This window comes from Suricata suricatta, chromosome 7 (assembly GCF_006229205.1).
Source record: "Suricata suricatta isolate VVHF042 chromosome 7, meerkat_22Aug2017_6uvM2_HiC, whole genome shotgun sequence".
Classification (NCBI taxonomy): Eukaryota; Metazoa; Chordata; class Mammalia; order Carnivora; family Herpestidae; genus Suricata; species Suricata suricatta.
In genome coordinates, this window is record NC_043706.1 from 98,231,860 (window position 1) to 98,256,430 (window position 24,571).

At 42.5% G+C, this 24,571-nt stretch overlaps 1 protein-coding gene, 1 long non-coding RNA gene and 2 pseudogenes across 2 annotated transcripts in view; 1 reads left to right on the forward strand and 3 right to left on the reverse strand.

Annotated features, from left to right (window-relative positions):
- Window positions 1-2,333, reverse strand: part of HDAC2 (histone deacetylase 2) — a 30,347-nt gene extending 28,014 nt beyond the window's left edge. The window contains exon 1 of the mRNA XM_029945531.1: window positions 2,137-2,333. Within this exon, the coding sequence (XP_029801391.1) occupies window positions 2,137-2,188 (52 nt within the window). The 5' untranslated portion in view covers window positions 2,189-2,333. The remainder of the gene's footprint in view (window positions 1-2,136) is intronic.
- A 1,325-nt stretch (window positions 2,334-3,658) lies between these two features.
- On the reverse strand, window positions 3,659-4,082 carry LOC115297062 (annotated as a pseudogene).
- A 9,576-nt stretch (window positions 4,083-13,658) lies between these two features.
- Window positions 13,659-13,751, reverse strand: LOC115297287 (annotated as a pseudogene).
- Window positions 13,752-19,689: 5,938 nt separating this feature from the next.
- LOC115297067 overlaps window positions 19,690-24,571 on the forward strand; it is a 38,989-nt gene continuing 34,107 nt past the window's right edge. The window contains exons 1-2 of the long non-coding RNA XR_003911247.1: window positions 19,690-19,892; window positions 20,913-20,996. This is a non-coding gene — a long non-coding RNA (uncharacterized LOC115297067). The remainder of the gene's footprint in view (window positions 19,893-20,912; window positions 20,997-24,571) is intronic.

The following is a 24,571-nucleotide window of genomic DNA, read 5'->3' on the forward strand; positions in this document are numbered from 1 at the left end:
GATTTCCAAAAACTCAGTTACACAACAGGTAAAGCAGTCGAATGGTCTACAGTACAGTGTTAAGTGACACTCATGAGACTTGAATATTTCCACTCTACCTATCAAGGCCCAAGCACCCTGCCCTCAGCAAAGGTTCACCACAAATGGGTCCAGAAACAAACAACTGTTCTTAAAACTGCTGCTTCGGTGTACCTCCTGGTTCTACAATTCAAGTCTGACGACAGGAAGTTATAAGCAGCTTCATCAGAGCCAATCACTGTCAACAGCAACTATCAGCTGCAGGAAGCGCCTTAGCACTAGTTTCCCCAACTTTTTAAACCTTGGAAACAATTTCATTTTAAAAATTCACTTACACAGACGGTTATTTACTTTCCAATTTGATCATGAAATGCTGGGCAAGGGTTTTGCCAGTGGCTCAAAATATGCATGAGTGTTTGAAGAATTATCATTAAGAAATATAGCTCATATTAAAATTAAAATGCACTATCTCTACCCCTCCAGGATGGGATAACTTGAATTTGTGTTACATATCTGTGCAATGCTCTCTAAATATTTTCTTACACAACTGTTAACTCCTTACTAGTACTAGCCATCAAATATCAATCTAGATTCCTTCTGTTATGATTTTAAGTTTCTCCACAAATGACACAGGAGGTCATTTTATATAGTCAGGCATTGAAAGATTCATCTTTGCTAACTGAAGTAATATGGTATGGCCATTTTCAAATTAAAATCAGATTCATTTGGAACCAGACCTCTAAGTTCTGGTTCCACCTCTTTATCATTTTGTAATATAGATACACCATACTATAGGAAAAAACTTCCAAGATCTGTACCGCTTCAAACAGATCAAACAGGACTCGCGGGTCACTGAGCCTCGCTTTGTTAAATGTTCAAAATCCTTCTGTGGAAATAATCCACCAGAAACGATTTACTGCTAATGTCTTTGTGTAACGTCTCTACTCAAACTTCAAGTTAGAGAACCACTAAAATTTAAGGCGTCTGACTTTGGTATTTTACCATACCGCAAGCTCAAGCTTACCTGATTATTCAGGACTTCCGCACTTACTCCTCAAAGTTTTCCTACACCAAAACTCCCACCACCTAGTAACCGCTTTCTCAAGCGAGATGCCAATGCACTCTCTCCTAAACCTCTAAAGCAGGGGGTATTTCCTGATTGAACAAAGAGCAACAAAGAAGTGGGTGGTAACCGCCTCTCGCAGAGGCAAGCCAGGACCCATGGAGTCTGATCTACGAACGTAAGCAGGAACAGCTCCACGTTTCCCGAGCACCGTCGTGTTTCCCGCGAAGACTAACTACCTCAAACTCGAAAACCCTAATCTTTATCGAGGAAGTGAAGCCTTTTCGTTTGAATCCGGAAAAAGTGGCGCTCAGAGAACCGGGCGAACAAAGGAGAGGGATGGAGCCTCGGCGAAGAGGCGGAGTGCGTGTGCCCCGGGGCGCACCTGGGCCCCCACCCTCAGTAATTACACGCCAGCCGCGACCCAGTCGCGGGGTCCGGGGTGAAGCTGGCGGCGGAGAAAGGAGCAGACACGGCGGCCAGCCCGAGCGGGAGAGGAAGGCAGGGGCGGGGCGGGAGCGAGCAGCGACGGGGCGGGGAGGTAGGGACGGGACTGGGGGCGGGGCTCTCGCGGCCTCGGGGCTTTGTGTGAAGTCCCGGTCGGGGTAGATATTTTGACCCGGGGGGAGGGGTCGGGGGCCGGAGCAGGGTTCCCCTACACCTCTGCTCCCTTGAGTGGCGGACAGGAGAGGCGAGAAGGCAGACCACCATCCCCTTAGCCACCTCCACCAAGGCAGGGCAGGCCGACCCCGTCCCAGGGGCGGCCGTCTGCAGGGCGGCGGACCGTAGAGCCGCAGGGAGAGCGGCAGGAGAGAGAAGGGGGGCGTCCACTTGGCTCTTGCCACAGAGCCGGCGGGGGCGGCCCGCCGCGGAGGGGCTCCCACTGACGGCGCTGGGTCGGGAATGGGTTAAGATGCGGCCAGACGTCGGTCCCTCCTCCTTCCCACCCCTCAGCACCGGCGCCCACTCGCTTCGGCGGCCGCGGAGCCCGGCCCGACTCCCGGCCCGGCTCCCCAGCCCTGCCCGTCCACCCTTCCATCGGCAAGGCCTCTCACCATCGTAGTAGTAGCAGACTTTCTTCTTGCCGCCTCCCTGACTGTACGCCATGGGCTCCCCGGCCACCGCCGCCTCCGGGCTCCGGCTCCTCCTCCTGCTGCTGCTGCCGCGGCTCGGCGGCCAGAGAAAAGGGCTGGGGCGAAGGTGGGGGTGGCAGTCCCGAGGGAAAGGGCCGGCCGAAGGGAGGTGAGGAGGGGGCGCCGGGAGGACTAGGTACCGCCCGGCCGAGGGGGCCGAGAGCGCGGAGCGGGGGGTGGCAGCGGCGCCAACTCGCGACACTGGGAGGGGGAGGGGGCAGCCAAACCACCTCCGGAGGCCGAGGGGAGATGGGACGCGTCCACTGTGGCCTTCACGGGGGGGAAAGGGGGACCCGACTTGAAAAAGAATCCTTGTCAGCCTTGAGATAAGAGGCCTGCTGAGGATGAATAACTTGCAGAGGGTGGCCCCAAATGCAACCGTGAAACGAGAAAAAAGTCAGGCCATCGCTCCACAAGTAGATAAAGGGAGTGTGGAGCCGGCTGAGCGCTCCCCCCTCAGGATCCTCGCACGGTGGTTGCGCCTATCCGGAGCCTGCGCAGTCGCGCCTCTCCAACCGTAGCCTTGGCCGGCTAGACCCCCTCCGCGTCGTCCCACGCCGCTCCCCTCCCCCACTGTCGCGAAGCTCCCGCCCGAGCGGACCACGTGCCGGGAACCGGGCGGGGAGAGACCACTCTTGAACCCCTTCCGGCTTCCTCGAACACCCCAGGCTGCAGCCCATGCTCCCTATGCTGGGTCCTCAGGTTGTCGTTTGTTCATTTATTCTTGCATTTTTTTGCTGGTAATTGCTCCAGGGTTGCAATCTGTTAGGGGGACCTAGTACAGAAAATAAGTAGTACTTAGAATAAGTGTACTGCCTGGTTTTGAATGAGTATTTATAGAATGCATTTACATCAGGGTGTAAAGCATAGTTCTAAGCATTAGCGCTTATAATATTTTCATTGATACCTATTTATAAAAGCTACTTGTTAGGGCATTTAAGACTCCCCCGAACCCTGGGATATAAGTATTATTTCTATTTCTTCTTTAGTAAGGAATTTAGTTCTTTCCACTGTTGATGATCAGGGGATTGAATTCAGTCAGTCTTTCCCCCAAATCCACACATCTCTGTTGCTTGTTGGCTGGAAACTGGAAGATTGGAGCAGAATCCTGAGGGAAAACACTTTCAGAACTCATGGAAGCTATAAATTCCTATGTCTGATCAACAGGTCAATAAACATTTATCAAGCACCTATTCCAAGCCAACCACATTGCATGTGAGTTGCATGTTAGGGGTGAGGGCACCCGACAGTCTGCAGTGTAGTATTCTTATTCCAACTATATCTTGTGCAATGTACAATTTCCCCCAAATACCTGAATACGCACTCTTCTATATCCTCACCAAAAAAAAAAAAAAAAAAAAAGAAAAAGGGGGGGAGGCCTTATTGAAGCAGGAACCATTTGGAGTCCCTACCAAAAATATCTTTTTTTTTTTTTTTTTTTTAGTTTGGATACCATGAGTTTATTATAAAAGAGAGACATGAAAATTATTTACATGATGAGAGATTTCACAACTTCACTGGAATGGGCAGCTTCACTTCATGCCATTTCAATAATGATTTATTTCAGTCTATATATTTTCCGAGAATGTCACCATCTCTAAATAAATAATCCTTGTCATCTAGAACTACTTTGGTGCCTCCATATTCTGGGAGAAGAACTTTATCTCCAACTTTCACACTGACTGGTTGAATCTCTCCACCCTTTCCTTTAGAGCTGATCCAACAGCTACTACAGTTGCTTGCAAAACTTGTCCTTGAGATTTTTCTGGAAGCATAATGCCTCCTTTGGTTACAGTTTCGGCTGCACTCCTTTCAACCAAAACTTGGTCAAAGAGGGGAAGAAACTTTCTAAACGTTTGTCCTGCCATGACTCTCACCGCCGCAGTTCCTACTCTGCTCTGGAGCTGCCTCCACTGCAGAGACCCGCAGTCCAACCCCCAGCCGCTTGAACGTGGGAAAGAAAAGGCCACCCAACGCGCAGGCGCGCTGGCTCCCCAAAAATATCTTCTTTATTTTGCTATTCGACTTCAAAATCCCCAAGATGTTATACTTAAAGTAGCAATTTTCTTGGATCCCACCCCAAGAAGTTTCCCCAACTCTATTTTTAACAAGCACACCAGGTAAACGGATGTAGCTGGTACAGGAACCACAATGTGAGAAACATTGGCTTAGGATTAATTACAAGATACTGACTTTAAAGTTTTACTCTATCGAGGCCAAAATCAACTTGGTAGTCTGAGCAGAAACTAAGATTCTTCTCAGATTCAACATAGTGAAGTCTGAAATGAGACTTCAGGAAAATTTCCCTGACTCAACCTACCTCCTTGACCCCAAGTCTTTCTTTGCCCCTCGAATTGTTCTTGGGACTAGTACCGCTCTAGCTCAAAACTATATTAAGACTGCTCACAACTTCTTTTAGCTTCTCATTAAAATTGAGGTTAGCCAAAGGAGGGACTATGTCTGTCTTGCATGCAATTTTATCTCTATGCCTATGACATGAGGCAAGTCACTTAAACTTTTTTTGGTCTGAATTGTCTTATCTGTAAAATGAGGCAGTATTACTTGAAGAATAATTCCTCATATGAATACTGAGTAGCTCAAAGAAGAAAATTAATATGGATTAGTTTTAAAACAATGAAGAACTTTGTAAACATAAGGGACTATTATGATTATTGTTATAATACTGGTAATAATAATTACTGTTTGCATTCACAGCAGCTAGCTTTGAACATGTGAAATGAGCCTGGGCATATATCTTGACTGTTGAGGAACTTGTTATGTTATTTATTATTTGATAATTTTAAACTAATTGAAGCAAATTAGTTTACTCTTAGAAACTAGCATTGGAGAAGGATGTCTTACCCAGTGACAGGAGCTGGCCAAGTGAATTCTATGCCTAAATGCCTATAATGAACTATAGATTATCAAACATTCAATTAGTTATTGAAACCTATTGACAAACTCAATTTCATTTACCGTATTCACACTCATCTCTTACAAACCTTTTAACATCAGAAAAAAGAAAGATTTTGGGGCGCTGGGTGGCTCAGTCAGTTGAGCATCCGACTTCGGCTCAGGTCATGATCTTGCGGTTCGTGAGTTCACGCCCCATGTCCAGCTTTGTGCTGACAGTTCAGAGCCTGGAGCCTGCTTCAGGTTCTGTGTCTCCCTCTTTCTCTGCCCCTTCCCTGCTCAGGCTCTGTCTGTCTGTCTGTTTCTCTCTTTCTTTCTCGAAAATAAATAAACATTAAAAAGAAAAAAAAAAGAAAAAAGGTTTAGACAATATACAGGAGAAGGAAACAAATTGAGAACTTGGTTAATTCATAGAATGTGTAATCGAGGGTTGTCTTTATTCTTTTTTTTTACCTTATTTTTAAAATGTTCACCTATGGGGGGCTGGGGCAAGGAGAGAGGGGGACAGAGGATCCAAAGCAGGCTCCTCACTGACAGCAGCGAGCCCCATGTGGGGTTGAATTTAGAACCGTGAGATCATGACCTGAGCTGAAGTTGGACACTCAACCTACTGAGCCACCCAGGGACCTGGAGGATTGTCTTTATTCTTAAACTATTTCTTTACTTTCTATTCTGTCTATATGGACATACCTTGACAGTCTTGAAGATGTTTAGAACTCTGAGATCATTCAGTGAAAAGAGCTGTTAAACATAAGTGGATTATTTTGACTATTTAGAACTGATAAACTAGAAACTATTTAGATTATTTAGATTACAAACGGATTGTCACCGAAAAAAAAACCCCAAAAAGCAATTGTCTCAGTTTATGCTAAAAATGAAACCCTGCTACCAACTGCAGCAGATAGTTTAAATTTTAGTTACTATAAAAGAATTGTTCATATGAACTTGTTTCTACTCTAAGGAAATTTAGATTTCTTGGTGTTAAATTCTGTGTAGCAATTCCATAAGGTAATACAGAAGGTAGAGAAGTATAGTTACTAACATGAGGGTGCTGTCACAAACTAAACCAGCCTCAAGCTGAATTTTTATTTCCCTAGAAGCATGGTTCCTACTTTTACCCAGTACTATAAGCCATAACTCATTAATTTGAACAGTAGCACCAAATAATGAAAGATTATAGTGCTATTTGAGCTGTGCATTCATGTAATAAAATTTAAAATTTCCCATTTTTATTAAAAACAGATTTTTGAATCATAGCTTATCTACTAAATTATTCCATTACATTAAACTTTTCATGTCACCCCTTGTAGCTTCTTAGCTGCTGGATGTTTTGCTTCTGTCCCTTAAAACCAAGTATTGGGGTGCCTGGGTGGTTCAGTCCATTTAGCATCCGATTTTGGCTCAGGTCATGATCTCACGGTTCATGGGTTTCATCCCCTCATCGGGGTCTGTGCTGACAGCTCAGAGCCTGGAGCCTGCTTCAGATTCTGTGACTCCCTCTCTCTCTGACCCTCCCCTGCTTGCACTGTCTCTCTCTGTTTCTCAAAAAATAATAATAATAATAATAAATTAAAATATTAAAAAAACAACCACCAAGTATTACTTTGATCCAACCCATCTACTTACACAAATTTTTTAGAAAAATTCTACACCATGCTTTATCTGGGAAAATCGATTTGCTAGTGTCTGCCAATCACCCTACATATGCATCTTAATTCTTCATCTTTTCTATCTCAAAATTTTTAACTTTCCTTCAAATTTGATAGTTACTTCTCTCTCCTTGGCATGGAACTACAAATGGTGGTAGAGGGTACATGTTGGGGCCATCGAGTGAAAAGTGAAGTAATGAGCATCGTGGAGCAGAGAGGTGAGACCTGGGTCCCTGGAGACCTCATTTATATCTGTACCAGACCAGGACTGTCCACCTCTGGACCTCTGGTTACATGCAGGGGAAAAAAGACATATCAAAACAAGTATTTGGTAAACCACTCTAGTCCGGATTTTGTTAAATGCAGTTGAATACAGTCCTACTTTATGTAAAATATGCATTAGAACTTAGTGGCTTCTGGTGATTTCTAGTTAGAAATTACAGATTTCTGTGGAGAGACAGCTCCCCATGGGTTTCTGAACTCTTGAGAGTGGAGGTACTGAATGCCCTTTTCTCCAAACAATCTATTCAAAGACATTTGTAAATGAACAGCTTTGGAAGATAAGAGAAAGTGACTCTCTCTGGGCAAAGGTAGGGCATGCGTACTACCCGGTATAAAAGATTCAGGTTCTCTAAATTCAGGGTTCATCTCCTATATTGCAACACGCTACAAGTGTAGGTGTCACCTAACCCTCCTCCTCATGACCTACAGGAACTGGGGCTTGGCCACAGCACAAGAAATCATACTCTGGTCACTGCTATTGCTTAGAATAATAAATTACCGTTGCCTTTTTTAGCACAGGAGTCTTGTGTCTATGAAATTGTGGTTGGCTAGCTCGTTAGCTTGCAAATAGTGTAAAATCTCAGACCCTTCACATTTCTTGACAGTTTTGGGGCGCCTGGGTGGCTCAATGGATTAAGTGCCCCACTTCAGCTCAGGCCATGATCTCATGGTTCTGGGAGTTCGAGCCACACATCCGGCTCTGTTCGGCCCCTCTCCTGCTCATGCTCGCTCTCTGGAAACCACATTTCTTGACAGTTTTGGGGAATGAGATTAGGGTGCTGATACAGACACAGCCTTCCAAAAAAGGAAAGAGGAGAGCCTTGTCAACCAACAGAATTTGAGGGAAGTCCATGGGAATTGGTAGCAAACATTTGACCATATTATACAGTCAACTGGGAAGTAAATGGCCCTCCACTGTATTGCCTGTTACTGAGGAGGAATTGGGGGGCTTGCAGGCTGAATGCCAACAAGTAGGCTTAAAGACAGGTGGCTGCATAGTATCGTGCTTGTGTAACTTTCCTCCAGGTGGGGGCACTTCATCACTGTGTTGGAGATACAGCCAACCTGTGTTTTCAGACTTAGGTTGGTCCCAATAGGGATTCCCAACAATAATAATAAATAATACTTTATTTCTGGGGATACTCTGTTCACTCCCAGGACTATACTTCTTGTATGGAAGCCAGGTATTAATTTTACCGCTTCCAAGATCCCTGTAACATGCACCCTAGCTGTGGTCATAAGAGACTTTGAAATGTTTAAGTACCTACCAGTAGATTGCATAGGTTTGCAGATGATCCTGGAGATCTCTCTGAAAGAGCCCTGCCCTTAGTTATTTGGAGGAACTCACCAGAGGAATAACTGATTCATTTATGTGCACTCTGTGGTTGATTATCCTGATGATGTGGGGCAATTAGAAAAGATGGTAAGAAAATTGTCCCTGAGTTTAGCTAAAGAGATCAGTGATGCCACCTAAGCCTTAGAAAGCCCTTAGGTCTGCCTCCGCTCACTGGCCAGTGTTGTTACAGATGATAGAATTGCCCTGGGTGGCCGATTTTGAACCATCCTTAATACATCAGCTGAACTGGATTCATGCCTCAGAGCAGACCGAAAGGTCAAATTGGAATCATAAGGAAAAAAGCCAGGGGCTTTCTAAGGTAGACCCTGATGGTTTATGGGATTTCAGGAACCTTAGGGCATGGCTGAGGTCAGTACTACAGATTGGTCTCATCCTGCTCCTTGGCTAATGGTGACAGGGCCTTAATTAAACGCCATGTGAAACAAATTGAATGAAGCCTCTGCTAGTCAGATTAATCAGAGTAGTTAATGGTTATATATCCCTGTGAAAGTTTGATTTCAGTCAAGAACGGGTAGGGTGGATTGTTAGAAGAGGTCTGTCCCTGCACATTACTGCTGAGTGTCCCGCACATTCTTGCTGAGTATGCTAGATTGCAAGGCTTCTCTGTCTCCTGAGACTAGGCAGTTTCTGTAGCTAGTCACATAGATACCTAAGTCAGAAGGTGATATATCATAACTAATGTGTAAGTGCTCACTCTCAGGGTCAGGGAGACTGACTTGTGGTTGCTTGCTAAGAAATCTGGGCCCTTGGTCTTGGGTTTCTCTTTTTCAATGCATGCAGCTGTCATCTGGATCCGTTATGTATTCTTTCTGGGACTTAGGGGACAAGAGAAACTGACACAAATGGGTTGATGCTCATTCGTCTTTGTTAGTACTTTGTAAAGTGCTTTGTCTCTGATCCAGGAATCTCTTGACTTCACCCAGAGTCCATGAAACTGTAACAGGTTAACTTACCAGTTTGCAAGATGGGATAAAATCTCAAGGGCTTGACAGTTCATGACCGTATAATGCCAAAGCATTGTTGGCGATGAGAAATTTTTCTTTATACTGTGAACCCACAGATATATCCACCTTACGGTGAGTTTTAGGTTCTTTCCAGTCATGGGTGAAGGCAGCAGGGGCGGGCTGTAAAATTTCCTAGCACATTAGCTCCTGATGGGTTTTATTGGAGAACTCCATCAGATTGGCAGTTGGGAGAGGAAAATTGAGATGCTTTTATCCCATCTATGTTACTGTGAATACAAAAATGTTGAAGTATTCATCAAAAGCCCTTAAAAAGAATCACAAATTATTGAAGATTCAGTATCTTTTTTGTGTGAACACGGACAGAGAATGCTGAAAGTCTAGAACTGATATTATTCGGCAGCAATGAAGGTTACCTTCTCTCACTTTTTTCTAACTGACCTTTTTTCTTTTTTCTAATTTTATTGAGATATAATGCATTTGTTACCTTGCTTTCTTTTTCATCCAAATTTTGCATTGCCATGCTCCAAGGCATTACCACGCCTTCCTTTGTGTAACAATGACCAACACCAGAGTGTACAGAATGGTAGAGACTGCATTGTTTAGTGCTGTCCTTTTTTCTATAATAAAGTCTTCTCATGTTGTAAAGCATTAAATTTTTACTATAATCTCTTGTCTTAGTTGAGCTGGTGCCAAACGTGCTTCACAGGATGTTCACGACTGATGGCCTGGTATCATTTTTGCCTCCTTGTTTTACAGGGATAATTTGGTGCTAGGTTTATAGTCTGCCTGTTGGTATAATGAATGTTTACATTTGTTGATGTATCAGTCTGTCAAAAGCATCTTTTAGGGAACTTTTAAAAACAGGATGTTAAGGCTTGGGGTTGGATTTTTTGTTTCCTTTCCCCTCCATCACTTGCTTTATAGTGTGCTTTTATTGTATTTCATTTATGATGGTGGGTTAATTAGCCAAACACATTTTCATTTCTTCTTAGTATTTCTTAACCAGTATTTGTATGAGGTTTGGCTCAAGAAAAGATCTCGCTTAAAAATACGACAAATAATATCTAAATTCTGATAGCATTTCCCTAACGCTTCTTACCTAACTCTCCACCTTTATCCTCCAGCATCGTATGTGCAGTTTATATGTTAGCTTCTATATTTTTTCTTATTCATATTTATTTTCCTTTACAAAATTATATGATTCTTGAGAGCATGTGTATTAGTTTACTAGGGCTGCTATAACGCAATACCATAGATTAAGTGGTTTAAACAATGGAAATTTATTTCTCACAATTTTGGAGGCTAGAAGTCAAAGATAAAGGTATTGGCGGGTTTGGTTTTTCTGAGTCCTCTTTCTTTGGCCTGCAGATGGCTGGCTTTTTGCTGTGTCCTCACATGGTCATCTCTTTGTATTGTCTGTGTCCTAACCTTCTCTTCTTTTGAAAGACACCAGACAGAAAGTCTTATTAGGGGGTGCCTGGGTGGCTGGGTTCAGCATCTGACTTTGGCTGTGTTCATGATCTCACTTATACTCTCTCTAAAAAGTAAATACAAAAAACAAAAAAAAGAAAAAGTCTTATTGGCTTAGTACCAAATCTAACAACCCCATTTTTAACTCAGTCACTTCTTTTTTATTTTTTATTTATTTTTGAGAAAGAGAGAGAGAGAGGGGAGAGAGAGAGGGGGGGGGAGAATGAGAGAGGGAGAACACAATTAGGGAAGGGGCAGAGAGAGAGAGGGAGACACAGTATCAGAAGCAGGCTCCAGGCTCTGAGCTGTCAGCACAGAGCCCACTGCAGGGCTCAAACCCACAAACTGTGAGATCATGACCTGAGCCAAAGTTGGACACATAACCGACTGAGCCACCCGGGTGCCCCTAAGTCAATCACCTCTTTAAAGGCCCTGCGTCACATTCAGAAGTTCTAGGGGTTGGGGCTTCAACATAAGAACTTTGAGCGAACACTAGTCAGTTCATAACAGGAGGGAAACTTGTCTTCTGTGTCTTCAGATTTTAGATGACGGATGTAAATGTACACATCATAATTTCTAAAATTAATTCAGGCTTTGTAATGTATCAAAATGGCCTCACTTATGCTACAACTACTCTGTAAAATACATCAAAATGATTTTCCTTGAAGCCTCCTAGACAAGAGTATTACACTGGTTAGGTTTCTTGGTTGCCAATTCTGATGATGATAAGCAAAAAGGAATGTATTAGAAGGATATAGGTGGCTCAAAAAGTTGATGGGAAAGCCAAAGGAATGGGCTTGGAAAATTGACAAGAATCTACCAGTAAGATGGATGATAAGACACAGCTAAGTATCTTCATATGCAGGGTCTGGTTATGATGTTGCTTTCTCGGTGGACATTGGAAACTGTCACTGCTTGCGAACACCAAGCCCAGTTTAAGACCCTGCAGTTAGCTGCCACTTCGTGCCCTGTCCCTGCCTTCTCTGTGTGTCTACTTCAGCACAAAAGTCCTGGGCAGGAGCATCCAATAAATGGTTCTTAGGTTATTTGCTCTAGCTCCCAGGAATGGGAGCGAAGTGTGTGGTGTTTTGGTAGGAGATAGAAGCTTGGCTTCCATTAAAATACATCAATGACAGACTGCCCAAACATAAGAAGAGGGTCAAAATGCTGGTTATACCAAAAGTGTCCACCTCAGATATTAGCCTGCTGAAAGCGAATGACATATAATTAACTCTTATGGTTTTCTTTATCTTCTCCTGAAGGTCTCATCTTTCTCTTTATAAAATAACTTGGAAAAACGTAATTTTTATTATATTCAACTAGAAAATGAGCTATTTGTGTGGAAAATAAAGAAAAATTACTGTTAATCACATAGACATCATATATAACATAGGTCATTTTGATGGTTAATTTTATGTGTCATTTTGCCAGGACCACAGTTTTGTGATATGTGGTCAGACATTCTGGATGTTTCTGAGTGATGGTTAGTTTTTACCTGTCAGCTGAGGGCGGAATGCTGAGATATTTGGTTCAACATTATTTTGGTCTTTCTGTGAGGGTGTTTCTGGGTGGGATTAACATTTGAATTAGCAGGTTGAATAAAGCAGATTGCCTTCCCTAATGTGGGTGGGCCCCATCCAATTAGTTGAAGTTCTAATTGGAACAGAAGACTGACTTCCTCCTGAGCAGGAGGGTGTGCTGCCTGCAGATGGCCTTGAGACTTGAACTGCATTACTGACTCCTGGATCTCTAGCCTTTGGACTGGAAATACAGCATCACCGCTTCCCTGGGTCTCCAGTCTCCTGGCCTACCCTGCAGAATTTGGGCATGCCAGTCTCCCTAATTGTAGGAGCTAATTCCTTAAAATAAATCTTTTTTAAGAAACACACATCTTATTGATTCTGTTTCTCTTAATAAATCATAAAGTGAGTACTATGTCACTGAAGACTAAGCTGTGTGCTATGTCACTGAAATCTGGTGCCCGCTTATGTTAATGCTTTCCTTAAGCTATTGGGATACCACAGAAACTAGACCTGCATAGGTTATACAGTTTTTATATCTTGCTGAGTTTCCTTTTACACTGTATTTCCAAGTACTTTAAAAATATGTATTACAGGCAAGAAAGGTTTTTGCTACTCCCACAGGAAAATTTTTCAGTATCTTTATAATAAAAATCTACCAGAATTTAGCTTAGCTCATTTTATTCTATTAAACAAATATTTCCCATTAAATTATTTCCCTTATTAGTCACTGGTTTCAGTTACATTACTTGCAAACGCCCATTGGCTGGGTAGGATGGAGGCAGTGTTAATTATTCATCTTGCTTTTATTTCCTCATTTAGTTATTTTTCTACTAAAATTTTAAGATAATAGGAAGTACCTGAACTCATAGATTCCCTAAAAATTTATTTATAAATTGAACTTTGGTATATTAAAGTTGCCTATTAAATAATTTAAAAAGTAACCTTGGCAGAATTTTCTAATTATGAATGTGCTTGCCCTAAATACTTAGTTGGTGCCCAGCAAGACTTCTTTCCCTCTTCTCCCTTCCTCCTTTCTTTTTCTATTTCTTTCTGAACTATCTATCTTTTCAAGACTATTTTGCTAACATCATAGTTACCATCCTAGAATCATTTCTATAATATGAATTTTTGTGCATTTTATCAGTTTTGATCCCCCCAAACTGGGAACTTATTCTGGGAAAAAAATTTTATGCCCTTTATGTTATATAATTATTACAAAAATGTTTAATAACAAACATAATTTTTGATCACTGTTCAGTTAGACAAAAGAACTGTGCTTTTTAAAAAAAATATGGAATGCTTCATGAATTTGCATGTCATCCTTGCACAGAGGCCATGCTAATATCCTCTGTATCTTTCCTTTTAATGTTTTATTTTATTTTTTTATTTTTTGAGAAAGAGAGAGACACAGAGTGTGTGTGAGTGGGAGAGGGGCAGAGAGAGACGGAGACACAGAATCTGAAGCAGGCTCCAAGCTCTGAGCTGTCAGCACAGAATCCAGTGCAGGGCTCAAACTCATGAACTGCAAGATCATGACCTGAGTCAAAGTCAGATGCTTAACTGACTGAGCCATCCAGGTGCCCAGCCCCCCTTTTTAAAAAAAGTTTTATATGTTTATTTTGAGAAAGAGAGCAGGAGCAGGAGAGGGGCAGAGAAGGGGAGAGAGAGAATCCCAAACAGGCTCCTGCCAGCACAGAGCCCATTGGGGGCTTAAACTCATGAAGCATGAGATTCATGACCTGAGCCCAAACCAAGAGTCGGAAGTTGAACCAACTGAGACCCCCAGGTGCCCCCAGTGGCCCTCTCTTGACAGCACAGTTTTCATTTCCTGACCAAATCACTGAGTCCGCCTTAACTAGGTATGCTAGCAAGGCCTGACACCCACCTGTTGCCACCGTCGTGAAACTGACTTCCCCAGGCCTCATGCTAGTTTGAAATAGATTAGTACTTGTGACTAAAGTTGTTGCATAAAACTTTGAATTATATAGTATTTGAGTTTTGTTTTATATGTAGTTCTGTAGAAAATTAAGAAAATGTAAACAGGTAAAAAAAATCATCTGTCATTCATCTCTCTCTAGCCTAAAATAACCCTTAGTAACATTTTGATGCATATACTGCCCTACTTTTTAAATGCATACTAAGCTCTGTAAGCATGTAAGAAAATAACATTATAAAACAAAAATGGTTTTATCAAACAAAACTGTTGATATACTGTTTAATAAGTATGTGCTATTTTAAATTTATGTTTTCCCTCTCAATAATACATTTCTATAGGAATAAATGCAAAACTGTTTCATGAATAGAGTAAGATTTGTGTAACCAAACCTCTATTAGATCTTTAAAAATCATGGGCTCCTCTAAAACCGTGCCTTCTTTAAATGTATTATAATAGACCTTTGTGCATTTGCCCAGTATGTTTACCTTAAAGAGCTTTTGGTATATGGTTATATATGTTTAGATCCATTAGAATTACATTATAAAATGCTGCCGTTATCAAGTATGGGGCTGGGGATTGCAGCTGTGGTTTTTGTGCCACATTTTCCCTTTTTTTCTGGTTCTTTAGGTGAACTGCACCTTGTAACAGCCTGCTCAGCCTCCCACCTGATCCTGATTGGGCCATGATCCTGGGAAGGCTGAATCACCGCCTCCCTCCGTCCCTCCCAGGCATGTGCCTGTGATTCAAATTGGACCAGACTGTTTCCCCAGACATTGCTGATAGCGCAAATTGAGAGACTTGTCTATCTGCTCTTGGCTGCCTTCCCTGGCATGAAGGAGAAGGCTTTTTGTACAAGGAGCAACTGAGAGAAATAAAGAGGGAAGTAGAAAAGTGATAAATGATAGATGGGAGGGAAGAAAAGAAGGAAGAATGGAAGGAAGGAATACAAGAAGGAATCAAGGAAGGAAATATTTGAACCTCTATCTCATGCCTGAGAGTTAGAACTACCTCTGGACCCCCCAGTTATATGAGCTGATAAATTCCCTTAATTATTTTTTATTTTTTGCTTAAACAGGTTGATTTGGATCTATCACTTATAACCAAAGCAGTCTTGATAATACATGAAGCATTATAAAAAATATGTGATAAAGATTTATTCATCTTATCAGTAAGTTATCTTAATAGCTACACACCCTTTTTTTTCTGTCATGTGGTGCACTATTTTAAAACACAGAATTTCTGGTCTCACGCTTACATGACTTATCACTAGTCTCTACCTATTTAAACATACAGCTTTGAAGGAATGCTTCCCTTTACCGGAACATGATTTTTTTCAGAGACTGAAAATTTGGATTAGAAAACTTTAAAAAGTTTGTGTGTTTTCACATTTCAAAATGTTGTGCTATAATATTCTTTTAAATGTTTGCTTCTCAGCACAATGAAAATGTGATATTAGTGATAACAATTCAGTTTACTAATAACTGTTCAAGAACGCAAACGATGCAAAGGGATGATTATATAACTTTGTTTTGCATCTCTCCCATTCATGAGAACTTGCCCAGTTGTACTTTCATCATCTTTTCTTGGCACTCGCTTAGTTTTTGACACAATTGTTGCACAGGAGCATTACAAAGCTTAGGAAATAAGCATAAACTCAGGATACAAACCGCTGTTCCATGTTTTTTTTCACTGTCTAGTTTGAAAACGCACCTTCCATATTTAATAGGAAGCAGAATGTCTCCTTAAGATCTTTTCCCCCAAATTGTTCAAGAACTCTGGAAGATGACTGAGCTCAAAGGCTAATCCTTGCAAATAGAGATGGCACTGAGGTCTGTAATAGCTCTTTATTGCCACAAGGTGTCACAAAAGGAAGAGCTTGCACAGGCTGATCACTGTGCTGTGGGAGTCCCTTGCTGGTCCAGACCCCTGTCCAGAGTCTGTGGCATCCTCTCTACTTTCTGCCCCTTCCCTGAGGGTCACCCATTGTTCCCTAACGCACAACCAGCCTGTAAGCTTGTTGGATTCAGAGAAGCCTCAAGGAGCAAGTATTGCCCTGTGCCCACACCAGCCCCTTCCCATAAACATGTATGTCCTTTTCTTTGGGGGGGGGGTTCCCTGGGGAGAGCTTTTCATTTTGACATAATTTGAAACTTTAAGAATAGTTGGCAAGGGTAGGATGAGAAACTTCGGTATAGCCTTTTTCCAGATTTGCCAGTTACCCCACGTACCTTTTTCTTTTTCGGAACCATTTAAAAGTAGGTTGGAAACATTCCTGTGTGTATTTCCTAAGGGCTAAGACATTCCCCTACATGACTAAAGTAGAGTTACCAAAATATATAGAGATATAGTAGTAATATAATGCTATTATCTCATCCAGAGTCTATGTTAAAATTTCGACAACATCCCAATAATATTTTTATAGTTATTCTCCTCCCTCCCTGGATCTACTCTAAGATCCAATCCAGGATTATATATAACATGGAGCTGAAATGCCTGTTTAATCTCCTGTAATCTGCAACAGGTGTTTTTGATCTGTCTTCTTGCCATTCTTGAGGCGGACAGGCCAGTTACTTTATAGAACGTCTTTCTTTTTGTGTTTATCTGACATTTCTTGTTACTAGGCTTCATTTTTTTGCAGAAATACTATTGAAGTGATGTGTCTTTCTCTATATTATATGTGGTGACACATGATGTCTGTTTTCCTCATTATTGCTCATGTTAACTGGTTTGTTAACTTGGTTAAGGTAACGTCCACCATGTTTCTCACTATATAGTTTTTATTTTTCCCCTTGTAAGTAAGTTATTTTTGAGAAGATGGTTTGAGGCGCTCCCTGTGGCTGCTTCGTGTTTTCCATAGTATAGGGGCTGAGTTCTATGAATGAACATTCCAGAAGAACAAAGTAAAAAAAAAAAAAGACATTTTTATGATCTTGCCTCAGAAGTCGTATGTCTTCACTTCTACAGCACTTTCTTGGATAAGAGAGCCACAAAGGTGTACCCCATTTCAAGGGGAGGCCAGGCAGAGCTCATTACTCAATGGGTAAAATGCAAGGCTACACTTAAGAAAAAAAGGATCGAAAGTGTTGGCAGCTCTTTTTGAAAGACGCTGGCTGGCACACTAGGCAGCACCATGCCTACAGGCTCATGGCCTTTCCCCCGAGCTGTGCCTCCCCTCCCACCGTGTGTTCAGTCTGGTCTACTTGTAGGTCCCTGAGAACCCTGAACTGAGATCCTGGCTCCAGTGGATTTGTTGGGGACCCAGTCATCTTGTGTGACTCTTGCTGCCACCCAGTGCAGCCATCCGGATGAGAGGTGGTACAGTCCCATGGACCGTGCTGGCACAGAAGAGCATACAGATGAAAAAGGATGCTCCTCTTGCCTTCTGTCCCAGAGCCACTTACAAAGAATGGTGATTTTATGATCTTTGCTCTTCAGTTCCTTTTGGATGCCAGTTTTAGGCTCTGGTGCTGGGATCTGTGCATATCTAACGGTTGACTTCTCCCACCTCCCTGCCCCAAGACCTTCTAAATCCCACACTGTGAGATTCCTAAGGCAGTAGGAACTTTCTGAGGACATTCAAAAAGTCTCATCCCATTGAAGGAGTAGAACATAGGTCAAAACTCATCAAGTTGTATATTTTGAATATATACAATTTGTTGTACATCAATTAGTATCTCCATTAAGTGGAATATAGAGTACCAGGTACTCTAGTGTATATATCCATTATACATGCTTATAATATGAATAGGTTTTAATTCACTGGTTAGATGATAAAAATGATTTCACATTTCTTTTTAAGGAACTCCCATTCCCTCTGTCCTTTGATCTCTTTAGAATCCTTATTGTGATAAATTTAAGAATACTGAGGGTACTTTGTCCACAAGGGCCATACCTATCATTGTGAGGAGGCCTAATGATTGGTTATAAGTGGACCCTTTGCAACTCTTCTCCCCAAAGGGTCCTCAAGGTGCTGGGTAAGGAAGGCTCTGGTACCAACCATGAATCATGCCCAGGATGAACCTTCTCTCAGTTTATTCTGAAGTGTGCACATAATCCATTTCTTTTAACTCTATGCCGATTATTTGCTCCATGTAAACAAGCAAGGACATTAATGGTCTGGAAAAGCATTGCTGTTAATTAATAATATAATGCAATATTAAATAACCCTAAAGGAGGGCCACCACCTAAATCTCCTTATACTGAAAAGCTTTCTCTTTTTTTTTTTTTTTTTTGAGGGAAGGATCTGACTAACTCTATACTCAATATTTATTTTTCTCTATAATCCTTAAAACCCTAGGCTGCAGCATCTGTCACAGATTTAAGGTGACCTCAAACTAATCTCTGAGGACAGTGGTCAGTTACTAGCTAGCCCTATGTTTGTATAAATAATTCCCTTAAGTTTTCCAAAATGAATGGCAGCCAACCAAATGTCATGGTGTCTTCATCTCTAGGAAATAACACTGCCATCATAAATATTTTAACAACTCTCCGTAAAGAAGCATCACACACGGCAGGGTTAGGAATTTGGAAGTGGCCTTGAGATTGGCAGAGGCTTGAACTCTCTATATCTTCAGGGGATGGAATTCTTCCTCATGAAGAGTCTCCCAGAACCTGCCCCATCCCAGTCCTTCCCCAGGGGAAGTTACTGCGCCATTGCTAAATTCCAAGTGCTGAGTCAGAAGTGGAGCGGAACCTGGTTAAAGGGGAGTTCAGTGGTCAGCAACCAAAGCCCTTCAGCTCCTTAATGTTTCTAGTATTAAAAACAGAAATGAACAAAGGCAGTCGGGAGAGTTTGTCAGGTTGAACTAGCCATTGCAGGGAGTCCTGCCTGTGCCTTGGCGGCTGCTTCCAGATGAACTCAGTTGGCAGAGAAGAGGAGAGAGTTCCTCTGAAGGGACTGCAGGGCTGGGAATGTGTGTGTGCCACCACTTGTCACCCAAAGTTGCCTAAAAAATAGAGGGACCATATGAATTCTGCTTCAAAACTGCTTTGGTATTGTTCCAGTCACACTCTTCAGTGTTCTGGGTGAACTAAGTCCACACCTCTTCTCCGACACACGTTTATCGGCAGCACATGCACGTGTCCTCTTTTATGACAGGCTTTGAAATGGTGGTGAAAAAGGAGGTTCTAGGGAGCTCCCAGGCTGCCTGTTCCATGGATTCATCTTTCGTTTCTTCTGCTACATTTGGAGGATGAGGCCAAGTGGCAGCCTGAAGAAGAGTTGGGAGAGCAATAAGCAGCTTATGAAGATGGTCCCAAGTGCCTGCCCTGGCTTCTTCCTGTGGACTGCAGCTGTGTGCCTTTGACACCTTCAGTATGGCTGCATCATTCGAGGAAGCACAGTTGGTCATAGGCCATGTAGAGAGCATGGACTCCTATGTCCTCACAGTTATTGCGTTCCATGAACTTAAGTCTCTTTTTACAGCAGGGTTGGGGTTTCCATGGGAGAGCTCCTCATAGGCTACCCGAAGAAGCAGTTACACAGACGGTGGCACCGTGGCTTCCAGCAGTTCACACCGTGAAATTATCCAGACCTATGAAAGCACATCGAATCCTCCAGAAAGAAAAAAAAATCTAAATGAGGTAAAGAGGGAGAAGTCTTTAGTTAGCAGGAATCTTTGCCATGGAAGGGTTAATGATCTGAGAAGAACCTGAAAACCCAAATGTAAACACTTGCAGTTATCTGAGGTCTATGGCCCATAACACTGATTACTTAAGTCACGTGTAATACTTTGCATTTCACAGTACAGCATTCGTGAATTACAGTGTTGGAAAATCTATGAACTAGAACAAGACACTGAATCAGTTAGGATGCTTTATGTTGGGTGTAATTGAAATCCTAATTCAAAAATGGCTTAAACAATAAACACATTTATTATCCCTCCCTAAATGGGGAATCTAGAACAGGGCACACTCCGGGGCTGGTTGATTGAGCAGCTCAGCCATTTTGTGAGCGACCAGGTTTCTTAGATCACTTTTTCAGTCATCCTCAGAGTCAGCCCCATCCTCAGGCTGGATCACTTATTTTTTCATCCAATGGGAGAGAGAAGGACATGATGGGGTGTAAATCTTTCTCATCAGTTTCCTTGGCCAGACTTGATCACAGGTCCCCCCTTATCTGGTAATGGTAGCCATGGGAATGAAACATCTCTTGGTTTAGAGTCCAGAGCTTCCCACTTTATGCTAGGAATGGGTTCAATGTGGTGATATTGATCCCTTCAGGGCCCAGGGTTGCCATTTGTGTCTGTCCAGAAGCCACAGTCACATCTGAGCAGTCATCTCCAGCCAGAGTGGGCTGTTCCCTTTATCCCACAGTAGCAAACAAACACTGCTGTTTTCCATATTTGTCACATCATGAAAAAAAGAAAAGAAACAACCTGATGAATTTGTCTATTTCCACATTATATGAAATAGGCCTAAATTGTGGATATCTCTTATATAGTTCTATACTTTTAGTATCTTTAAAAAATATTTCAATTTTCATTGTTTAAGAGCAGTTAATACTTAAAAAGTGCTCATCCATGTCAAGCAATAGCTATATTAATTCATGTTATCTTCACAATGGACCCATGAGGAGCTATTATTTTTGTTCCTGTTTTACAGATGAAAACATTGAGAAGTACAGCAGTTAAGTAATTTGTCCAAGAAAACACACAGATCAGCCCAGGAGCATGTGCTTGAACTCAGGTAATTCCCAAATCTTTCATTTTAAGTTTGATTTGGGATTCTCTGGAAGAGGCTGTGGTTTAATCTAGTGGGTATTTAACTTTTATCTATGACATAGATTCATTGTAAAAAAAATTAATATTTTTATTGTGGCCAAATGTACATACACTTTAAACAAAAAAAAATATTTTTTTAAGAGAGAGCACGAGCAGAGAAGGGCCAGAGAGAGAGGGAGACACAGAATTTGAAACAGGCTTCAGGCCCTGAGTGATCAGTACAGTGCCTGACGCAGGGCTTGAACACATGAACTGCGAGATCATGACCTGAGCTGAAGTTGGAAGCTCAACCAACTGAGCCACCCAGGCACCCCCCAAGATCTTAAAGGAATACTTGCTCTTCCTAGGGAGGCTAGCATTCTATTCGATTTCACTGGAATATTTCTATTCCATTCTATTCTATGTTCTTCTATTCTTGAAGAAGCTAGTTATGACTTTCAAAATTAATTCTAGTCTTTTTTTTTAAGTTTATTTATTTATTTTCAGACAGAGAGACAGAGAATATGTACATGCACTAGCAGGGGAAGGCACAGAGAGGGAGAGAATCTCAAGCAGGCTCTGTGCTGTGAGCTTGGAGCCCTACCTAGGGCTTGATCTCATGAACCATAAGATCATGACTTAAGCCAAAATCAAGAGTCAGACACTTAACCGAGGGGCATCTGGGTGGTTCAGTCTATAGACTGTCTAACTTTGACTCAGGTCCTGATCTTGTGGTTTGTGAATTCGAGCCCCACATTGGGCTCTGTGCTGACAGTTGGAGCCTGGAGCCTGCTTCTGATTCTGTGTCTCCCTCTCTCTCTCTGCCCCTCCCCTGTTCTCTTTCTCTCTCTATCTCTCTCTCAAAAATAAATAAACATTAAATTAAAAAAAAAGAGAGAGATGCTTAACTAACTGAGCTACCCAGGTGCCCCTAATTCTAGTGTTTTTTTTAATGTATATTTATTTTTGAGAAAGAGAAAGACAGAGCTCTAGCAGGGAGGGGGCAGAGAGAGAGTCAGACACAGAACCTGAAGCAGGCTCCAGGATCCAAGCTGTCAGCAAAGAGCCTGATGTGGGGCTCAAACGAACTGCAATATCATGACATAAACCGAAGTTGGATGCTTGATCGACTGAGCCACCCTGGCGCCCCCCTAATTCTAGTCTTAACGACAGGTCATAATCCATCCTGGAGTTGATCACAGTGAGGAAATTAGATGTTCATAGCCAAAGCCCCAGTTCTTCAGGAGAAGCAGGGGGACACAGGCAGAAAGGTAAAGGGATAACTGTAGTTCTATGCAAATTAATTTCAAGGTTCTAAGAGAACCTTGAAGGGTTTTGAGTTGTGTCGGAATAGCTGGAAATGCAGATCTGGCAGTCGGCAGCCGACAGTTGAAAGCCCATCAAAACCACAAAGGTGAGCTTGCAGGGGAAGAACATGCAAGGTGAGAAGACAGGAAGCCCTGGGACGGAACTGCAAGGAGCACCATTATTGATAAGAGGAGCAAAGAAGCACCTACCAGAGGCGCTGGACAAGCACAAAGCCACGGGCCAGGATGTCTTGGAGTAGCTGAGGAAGCCAAGAAGAATTGGAGAAGCTGATGTTGTAGGATGTAGCTGTCACCTATCAGAGGCACCAGTGTCCTGTGGATTTATATTTATGGTTCAGTAGCTGGTGAGAAATGCTGTGCGTCTTCTGACCAAAGTGTCCCAATTGAGTTTGTACCCTTGCTGTTTTAGACCACAGACGTGGCTAGCAGCCTTCATTGTTTTCCTGATCTCTGATTCTTCTACTAGGCAGGCTCTGCCAGGAATCTAGCATAGACTCACACATGCATGCCACCAAGCCCATGCTCGTGGAGCCTCAGCTACTGGCCAGGTGTACATTTGCCCCTTCAGGTCATCTCACAACAATCCTGTGAAAAGCAGGAGTCTTTTCCCTCATTTTACAGATAAGAAAACCGAGGCTCACAGAAACAGTATCACTTGTGCCAAGTTTCACAGGAGGTGAATGGTAGAGCCACAACAAGAACCCCCGTCTTTCTCACTCCAAAGCTAGTAGTGCTTCTGCCTTACTTGTCTGCTTGCTGAGCCCCAAACGCCCATCATGCTTTTAACAGCCATTTTCAGGTGGTCAGGCCTGAAGCTCCATCCCCAAACCCTGTCGGCTGCTGGCTAGGTTTTTCTTCCACTTTAATGGGCCCTTGGACCAGGGTGGTTAGCCGAGTGACTCCAACTGTTGTAGCTATCCGGAATTACCTGCTGTACTTCTCCTCTTACTAGATCAGTTCAATGTTAATGCCACTACACCGATGCTGAGTTTCCTGTGCTATGCTCCAGTGCGCACTGCCATTTGCCTGGCAATGACATCCAGCATACTCTGGGCTAAATCCTCAAGGATAATGACATTCAGGGTCTAAACTGACCACAGGACTTAATCTGAGATGAACTTATGAAGTAGCTCTCAGAAAACTAAATGCAATTATAGACTGCATTAATAGAAAATTGTGTCTGGTGAAGGCTTTGGAGTATTGAACTCAGAAGATATTCATAAATAATTCTAAAACCATGTAGACTGCCTACTCAAGGAGTCAGAAATCAAAATTGGAGGAGAAAGTGGAGAGAGACAGATTACTATCAAAGAATAGGAGGAGATGACTTTTGAAATGTCCTAAAATAATGGTAGAACTCATAAGGTGGAGATGGAGGTCACACATTCCAGGCTGAGTTAATGGTCAGAGCAAAACCATAGGGGAAAAATATATGGCATATTTGTGCCACAGAAAGTAGGATACATGGGAGGAAATCAAGGCTTCATAAAAAAAAAAAAAAAAAAAAGAAAATGAGGCCAGATCATTACAGACTTTGAACACCACCACTGTTTACCAAATAGGCAATTGATAAGTTGGCATTCTTGCTTATCAATCAGGCATTTGTGAGTTTGGAAGATTGTCTCAATCCTCAGAGCCTGCTCATGTCTGGGTGAGCTGGAAGGGCCAACATTCCCATGTGTTGAGGTTGAGAGTCAGATCCATGTCCTCAGGGACATGCTGTGAGCCTGCCTTGGGTGTCCTCTCACCAGATGTCAGCTGGGACAGGTGGAGCCCCGAGCTAGCTAGCCAGCCCCCTCCTTTTCTACCTGGTGGTCGTCTTCACTCAAGGAGTGCTTTCCCCAAGCCTTTCTTAGTAGTTAGGGCTTCTTTACTACAAGTAACAGGAGCTTCTAGAAAAGAAGAATGTATTAAAAGAATTCACCCTCCTACACTGTTGGTGGGAATGTAAACTGCTGCAGCCACTCTGGAAAACAGTATGGAGGTTCCTCAAAAAACCATCCATAGAACTCCCTTATGACCCAGCAATAGCACTGCTAGGAATTTGCCCACGGGATACAGAAGTGCTGATGCATAGGAACACATGTACCCCAATGTTCATAGCAGCAATGTCAACAATAGCCAAAACTGGGAAAGAGCCTAAATGTCCATCACCTGATGAATGGATCAAGAAGATGTGGTATATATACACAATGGAGTGTTACATGGCAATGAGAAAGAATGAAATCTGGCC